Source organism: Nicotiana tabacum, chromosome 24 (genome assembly GCF_000715075.1).
Source record: "Nicotiana tabacum cultivar K326 chromosome 24, ASM71507v2, whole genome shotgun sequence".
Taxonomy (NCBI): Eukaryota; Viridiplantae; Streptophyta; class Magnoliopsida; order Solanales; family Solanaceae; genus Nicotiana; species Nicotiana tabacum.
This window is the reverse complement of record NC_134103.1, coordinates 76092822-76100945: the sequence shown is the minus strand read 5'-3', so window position 1 is coordinate 76100945 and position 8124 is coordinate 76092822. Positions and strand designations below refer to the sequence as shown.

Genomic DNA, 8124 nt, shown 5'->3' with positions numbered 1-8124 from the left:
AAAGGAAAACCAACTATATTAATGTACTTCAGTTTCTAACAAATTAAAGCAAGATAATATAGGAGGGAAAATAGGAAAAAATGGGGGGTTTTGAACAATTTTTCAATGACCCCCCAAGAAGTAGTTCTTCGTTAAATTACAACCATTCATCAAATGGACGTAGATTAATTGTGGATCCAAACAGAAAGAACATATGAAGAGAGAGAGGAGGGGTAGTTAGTTAGAAACTAAAAACTGAAATTAAAACAGACCATGAAAATCCAAGAATTTCTCGAAGCCTTAAACATATCCGAACATGATCATTATAAATTGGAACAAACATAAACATTACAAGAGAAATCAAGACAGCTAGTTTTTGGTGCCTCCTCCCGTATAAGGAAGAGGTGCCTTTTAGCTTTCTGTCTTCTTCTCCTTTGTTGTCCTTGCACTTTCACTCATCGTAATAATATGGCGATATCAAGTCGGTTACTGTCGTTAGCCCTTCTCTCTTTGTTGGTTTCTTCTGCAATCGGAGAAAAAACTAAAGGTGTTACCTATGATGGTCGTTCAATGATCGTCAATGGTGAAAGGGAATTGCTCTTTTCTGGTTCCATTCATTATCCTCGTATGCCTCCTGAGGTAACTTGAAAATCAATAAATATGTGTACAGATCACGTTATATTTTGAATCAACAAACTCAAGAATACTATACTGTGATGGAATGTTACAGATGTGGCCAGACATCATTAGGAAAGCTAAGGAAGGAGGTCTGAACCTTATCCAGACTTATGTCTTCTGGAATATTCACGAGCCCGTTCAAGGCCAGGTAATCAACATCAATGTGCACATTATGTTTCAATCTTGATCCTTGTGTCAAAATGGTTAAACTCTACTGTTTACCCTTTGAATTTGCAGTTCAATTTTGAAGGAAACTATGACGTGGTGAAATTCATAAAGACAATTGGTGAACAAGGCTTGTATGTAACCCTCAGGATTGGACCATATATTGAGGCTGAATGGAATCAAGGGTATATACAAATCCATCAAATTTGACCTTTCTATAACTATAGTTGCTAAATTATGACTTATTGACTACAGAGGATTCCCATACTGGCTAAGGGAGGTTCCAAATATCACATTCCGTTCTTATAACGAACCATTCATCGTACGTATATCACACTTTAATTTAAATAATTATAGACAATTAATTAACGACTCTTAATTTAATTAATTATTTATTTCTTTGTCTCGCAGCACCACATGAAAAAGTACTCAGAGATGGTCATTGATTTGATGAAAAAGGAGAAGTTGTTTGCTCCCCAAGGAGGCCCTATCATTATGGCTCAGGTATATATGTATATCAACATTGACGAAATCACCAATTCTAACAAGGAAATTTATCCAGAACTGCAACCTAAAGCAATTTTTGAACAGTATAACCATAACTAATGCGCTGATATAACACAGATCGAAAACGAGTACAACAATGTACAACTAGCTTACAGAGACAATGGCAAGAAATATGTAGAGTGGGCTGCTAACATGGCTACTGGATTATACAATGGTGTCCCTTGGATCATGTGCAAGCAAAAGGATGCTCCTGCCCAAGTGGTACGTTTATCTCTTTTTCAAATAAGCAATATACAGAACACTAAAGTAAGGGTTGAGCTGTTGAATCAGCCACTACATCATGAGGTGCTGTTCTTCCTCGGACCCTGAGTGTCCTTTTTCAAATGAGTAATAGAAAGCGACCAAACAAAATGATTCATTAAAATGTGAAAACCATACAATAATTCTTATCCATTTTACTCAATTTATTTCCACAGATCAACACTTGCAATGGAAGGCATTGTGCAGATACTTTCACAGGTCCAAATGGTCCCAATAAACCTTCTTTATGGACTGAAAATTGGACTGCCCAGTAAGTATATGAACTTTTTTTTTAAAAATAAATAATGTCTAATAAATTGTAATGTTATGTCTAAATTCTAATATTAAAAAAATGATTTGCAGATATAGGACTTTTGGAGACCCACCATCACAAAGAGCAGCAGAAGATATTGCATTTTCTGTAGCTCGTTTCTTCGCTAAGAACGGAACTCTTACAAACTATTACATGGTACATATTCTTTTTTTTTTTAATTTATTTCCTCATAAACCTTAATTAGTCATATTTATCTAACTTTTAAAAATGGCTTAATTTGATTTCATTCTTGTTAATTTCCAGTACTATGGTGGAACCAACTATGGAAGAACTGGCTCTTCTTTCGTGACAACTCGTTATTACGACGAAGCTCCCCTTGATGAATTTGGTTAGTGTTACAATTAAATTTTAGTATTATTTAAGTTTTACGTATTGACAATTTAAAAAATACAGAATAAAAATCTTTCGTTACACTTATAGATATTTTTATTATATATTTTCAGGTTTGTATAGGGAACCAAAATGGAGTCACTTGAGAGACTTGCACAGGGCTTTGAGGCTATCAAGAAGGGCTCTCCTTTGGGGAACTCCCTCTGTACAAAAGATTAACCAAAACCTTGAGGTAATTAATTAAAAGCATTTGCATTTTAAATTTACCCTAAAAGAAATCTTTTACATACTAAGAAATTTTGTTCAAAACTGATTAAAATCTCATTAATTACTTCTTAAACATTATTTTACAGATTACAGTTTATGAGAAGCCCGGAAGTGATTGTGCTGCCTTTTTAACCAACAACCACACAACTTTACCTGCCACAATTAAGTTTAGGGGTAAAGAATATTACCTACCTGAGAAATCCGTTAGCATTCTCCCTGATTGCAAGACTGTTGTCTACAACACTCAAACGGTAAATATTACATAGAAGAAAAAAGTAGATTATACTGAGATTTCAATCTGAAAATTACATTGAAAATTCATTTTTTTTTTTTGTCTAATGGAAAACAGATTGTCTCCCAACACAATTCAAGGAATTTCCTTCCATCAGAGAAAGCAAAGAATCTTAAATGGGAAATGTACCAAGAAAAAGTCCCAACCATAAGCGATTTGCCACTTAAGAACAGGGAACCTTTGGAACTCTATAGTTTGACAAAGGATACCTCAGACTATGCTTGGTACAGTACAAGGTAATTATAATTAAAGTTCATTGTTTGTCTTTTTTTTAATCTTAATTAATCAAATTGAGTATACTCTAATATTGAAATTGTTATCATAAACAGCATCAACTTTGATCGCCATGACTTGCCCATGAGACCTGACATCCTCCCCGTCCTGCAAATCGCAAGTATGGGACATGCATTGTCTGCGTTTGTTAATGGCGAATTTGTTGGTAAGTTTATCCTTGATATTGGAACGAGTTTAAGTTTTACATACTGACCATATTATTGCATGCCATAACATGTTAAATGGCACTGATAATATAAAAATTCTTTACTCAGGGTTTGGACATGGTAACAACATCGAGAAGAGCTTTGTTTTTCAGAAACCTGTCATCTTGAAACCTGGAACTAACACCATCTCAATTTTGGCCGAGACAGTTGGCTTCCCTGTATGTGTTTCAATTGTTTTGAAAAGAAGTTATTATGCAAAAGATTTAAGCTATAATAGCTGCCTGTCTTAATTTAGACAGTTAGTAAAGTTTAACCTATTATTATATTTATAATGCAGAATAGTGGAGCCTACATGGAAAAGAGGTTTGCTGGACCTAGAGGTGTAACTGTTCAAGGTTTGATGTCTGGAACCCTCGATATAACCCTAAACAACTGGGGACATGAGGTAAACATACATAATGATATTCAATTATTTGATCTTTCACAAAAAAATGTATAACATGATCAACTAATAACAGGTTGGTGTATTTGGAGAAAAAGAACAATTATTTACTGAAGAGGGTGCAAAGAAAGTAAAATGGACTCCTGTAAATGGTCCTACCAAAGGAGCTGTTACTTGGTATAAGGTAAGCACTGAAGTCAAGCAATATTCTTTATTTTTTAGGTTATTAATCTCACGAAGTAGTTATTCTTTATCTAAAAATTCATTTTCTTTTGGGATATATGCAGACCTACTTTGATGCCCCAGAAGGTAACAACCCAGTGGCCTTGAAAATGGACAAAATGCAAAAGGGTATGATGTGGGTGAATGGTAATAGCCTTGGTCGTTATTGGTCATCTTTCCTCTCCCCTCTTGGACAGCCCACTCAGTATGAGTAAGTATAACATAATGTGTTTTTCAAAAAAAAAAAAAAAAAAAAAATACAAAGATAGTACCCTATAACATTTTTACGAATGATATTTCAGGTATCATATTCCAAGAGCTTTCTTGAAACCAAAGAACAATCTCCTAGTCATCTTTGAGGAAACCGGTGGTCTCCCTGAAACCATTGAAGTCCAAACAGTAAACAGAGACACAATCTGCAGTATCATTACCGAATACCATCCTCCTCATGTCAAATCATGGGGAAAATCCGGTACTGATTTCGTCGCGATCGTAGAAGATCTCAAGTCAGGAGCACACTTAACTTGCCCTGATAACAAAATTATTGAAAAAGTTGAGTTTGCTAGTTATGGTAATCCAGATGGTGCATGTGGAAACTTGTACAATGGAAATTGCACTTCTATCAATAGTCTCAAAGTTGCAGAAAGACATTGCTTAGGCAAAAATACATGTACAATTCCAATTGAGAGACAAGTATATGACGAGCCGAGCAACGACCCATGCCCTAACATTTTCAAGACATTGGCTGTTCAAATGAAGTGTGGGAACAAGAATTAGGGCTATTAGGCTGAAACTAATTTGGCTATAACATATTTTAAATGTATATAGTAGACTTTATGCCTTGTATTCACACCTTCAATTCGTTTTTTATTACTTCAAATAAAAGCACAATATTTCACCCATATTTAGTCTTTGATTATTTATATTCCCTGCTTATAGTAAGGAATTGAATAAAACTCACATTGTGGAAGCAAATTTTCTTGGTGGCTTCTCTATATATATGAAGATGTTGGCAGTTTTTTGTAAGTTGAATAACTCGATCAATTTTCTACTAGATGTTACATCCTTAAATAAATTAATTCATTTTTAATAGATTGATATTGACCAACTTTCATTGTATTAATTTGATTTGATCCGTCTGCACCGACCCAATTAAATTATATTGGTAATTCTTTACACTATCAGAATATATAACTTAAATATTTTTTTATAACCTCACATAGTTTGTATATTTTCTGCAAAAGAAAAATGATGATGGCAAGTTGTTGGCAATATTTATGGACTTCTTTTAGGTCATACCAAGGAAAAATAAAGAAAAGGAATGTGTCCAAATTGAGTTAAATACAAAGAATTGTGTCCAAATGGTCTTTAAACAGAAACATCTATATTACAGAAGAAACAATTTTCCATTTTTATGTGTAAGTGTATGTGTGTATATATATATATATATATATATATATGTTCGCTAACATTGAAAATTGAATGTTATATATAACTCAACTTTTTGGTGGAATGGTGCTATTTAAATGTGTAGCTCACTATCAAGTCTTTCTTTTATACTCCAAGCAAATAATTAGGAGGAGATAGTGGATTTTACTCTTTAATTTGGAAATCGAACACTTATTACAAGGTAGAAATCGGTTAAACCTTGATCCAACCATATGATAGTTGAGTTGATGTTAACTATGCTTTTTTATCGTGCTTAGTCTAATAGCACTACGAGTTACATAATATTTTCGGATTCAACAAGTGAATTTAGCTTAAGGCGCAGGATTAATCCCAAGGTAGTAAATGTTTAGTATTCCCCAGTCAATGTGATTTAATATTTTAAAATGCCGTACATTCCCAGTTATGATAAATTTAACGTTTACTTTTTGTCGAAAGTGCAACGGCAGGTATGAAATGAAGGACGAACTTCACTCGTTTCAGGCTCAAGCTTAGATAGAAGATTCCAATGAGTCAATTAGTTCATTAATGTAGTTGAACGGAACAATAGTCGGGTTACACGTTTTACTGTACCGAGATGTGAGGTGCAGGTGGTGATGATCACCCTGGAGTACGCACTAGCGCCCTTAATAGGCACTTCAAAAACCGCTCACTCTCCTGAAAATCCGGGTCAGTCGTACCTCTATTTATCCAGCCGGAGGTATGGATAACTATCCGACGAACAGATTTTAACCTTTGAGAAAGAGAAGAAAAGAAAAGAGGAAAGTCTAGCTAGGAACGACTTTGTTTCCCATATATAAAATAGTGCAACCATTTGAGCCTTAGTTCTATAATTATTTGTTTGTTTATATTTACGTAAGATTGTCCTATAAGAGAATACTCTGTTGGCTTTGTTTATCTAACATAACACTAGTTATATGATCCTATTATCCATTTCACTCTATTTAAGCTGTGTTTATCCCAACAAATTCAGTATTCAATAGATTGAACTTATCATAATTAAACTATTTTGTCCTAAGAGGTTCTTTGGAGATGCTTGAAGGTAAAAGGTGTTCCGGTAGCATACATTAGTGTGATTAACGACATGTATGATGGAGCCAAGACTCGGGTTAGGACAGTAGGAGGAGACTCGGAGCATTTTCCGGTGATTATGGGGTACACCAAGGATCTACGCTCATCCCTTTCTTATTTGCACTGACGATGGACGCACTGACACACCATATTCAAGGGGAGGTACCATGGTGTATGTTATTTGCTGATGATATAGTTCTGATTAACATTACGACCGACTATTCAACAGCTCTTTCTCTCTCTCTCTACAATTGTGAACAGTGACAACTTTACCTAAGAAAGGAGCTCCCGCTCCATGGAACCTCCGGCGACAGCTCCGCTAGAGCTCAATACCAGCTGAGGCCTCCACCCACACGGAAGGACTTCTCCAAAAAACTAGCTATGCTACTGCAATTACGATCCCTATCAAACCTAATTCTGCGATTTGACAAGGAGACCCCTCGGTCCAAGCTCGGATCACCACCCACAATGGAATGCCTGATGTGATCTTCAAATCCAAGGAATACTATGGAGTCATGACAGAGGAATGTCGTCTGACAGTAGTAGGCAGATTCTTGAGGGTGAGACCACAAATTGATCGTATTAGAGCTGCCTTCGCCGAACAAATTCCTCTTAAAGGTATTGCTAAGATAGGAGCTTACGATAATCGAAATGTCTTTATAGATAAAGACTTTGACATCGTCCGTTTTAAAAGAGTAATTGCAATTGATGGAATGCAAATGTGGTTGTCTAAATGGTCTCCAGATTGGAAACCGGAAACAGATAGCCCCATTGTACCAGTATGGGTACTTCTGCCCGAACTTCGATTCTGTCACGACCCGAAATTCTCACCTTCGGACCGTGATGGTGTCTAACATTTTACTTGCTAGGCAAGCCAACGTTAGAATAACATTATCCATTTTAAAATAATTTTTTTAAAATTTATTAATAACAAAGAAACAAATGCGGAATTAAAGTCTGAAATGTAGTGAATAATCCACAAAAAAATAATGGTGTCTAAATACCATCCTAGAATTGGTGTCACAAGTGCACGAGCTTCTAGAATAATACAAGTAAAAGTCTAAATAAAATAAAGCTGTTTGAAAATAAATACACAGCTAAAGTAAAGTAGACGGGGACTTCAGAACTGCGAACACCGTGCAGTTATACCTCAGGTCTCCTCTGAGTAGCTGAAATCCGAGCAAGTCTATGGTAAGCCACTGGGATCAACTCTGAAATCTGCACAATAAGTGCAGAGTGTAGTATCAGTACAACCGACCCCATGTACTGGTAAGTACTGGGCCTAACCTCGACGAAGTTGTGACGAGGCTAAGGCGGTTCACTTACATTAACCTGTACGCAATATTAGTAACAACAACAAATAATAGAAATAAATAAGGTAACTCATTTATAATAATTGAAGCCAACTCAACAGTCATAATCCATTATTATTTCAACCAATTTCTGTTATAGCGTGCAAACCACTTCCATAATATATTCATTTTCAATCCTCTCATATAATTATTTTTAATCAAGTATATATTAACTTTTAAATAAGTCTATTGCAGCATGCAATCTGATCCTCCAAATATTGCCTTTTCATAAATCTGTTGCGGCGTACAACCCGATCCTCAAATATGGACTTTTTAATAAGTCTGTGGCAGCGTGCAAC

At 35.4% G+C, this 8124-nt stretch overlaps 1 protein-coding gene across 1 annotated transcript; it reads left to right on the top strand.

Moving 5' to 3' along the window:
* The first annotated feature begins 221 nt into the window (after positions 1-221).
* Positions 222-4858, top strand: LOC107806211 (beta-galactosidase 13). The gene is made up of 18 exons (XM_016630335.2): positions 222-618; positions 710-805; positions 895-1007; positions 1078-1144; positions 1234-1326; positions 1447-1590; positions 1806-1900; positions 1993-2098; positions 2207-2291; positions 2407-2525; positions 2647-2811; positions 2910-3088; positions 3182-3291; positions 3401-3510; positions 3630-3737; positions 3811-3918; positions 4022-4167; positions 4259-4858. Exons 1-18 carry the CDS (start codon positions 448-450, stop codon positions 4731-4733), a joined length of 2490 nt encoding a protein of 829 aa, XP_016485821.1. The 5' UTR covers positions 222-447; the 3' UTR covers positions 4734-4858.
* Positions 4859-8124: the final 3266 nt, after the last annotated feature.

Bases quoted from the DNA above. Each gene is read 5' to 3' on its own strand.
- LOC107806211 (XM_016630335.2), top strand. From the start codon at position 448: ATGGCGATATCAAGTCGGTTACTGTCGTTAGCCCTTCTCTCTTTGTTG. The intron at 1,008-1,077 runs GTATATACAAAT...TATTGACTACAG, and splicing joins GAGGCTGAATGGAATCAAGG to AGGATTCCCATACTGGCTAA. The intron at 2,292-2,406 runs GTTAGTGTTACA...ATATATTTTCAG, and splicing joins AGCTCCCCTTGATGAATTTG to GTTTGTATAGGGAACCAAAA.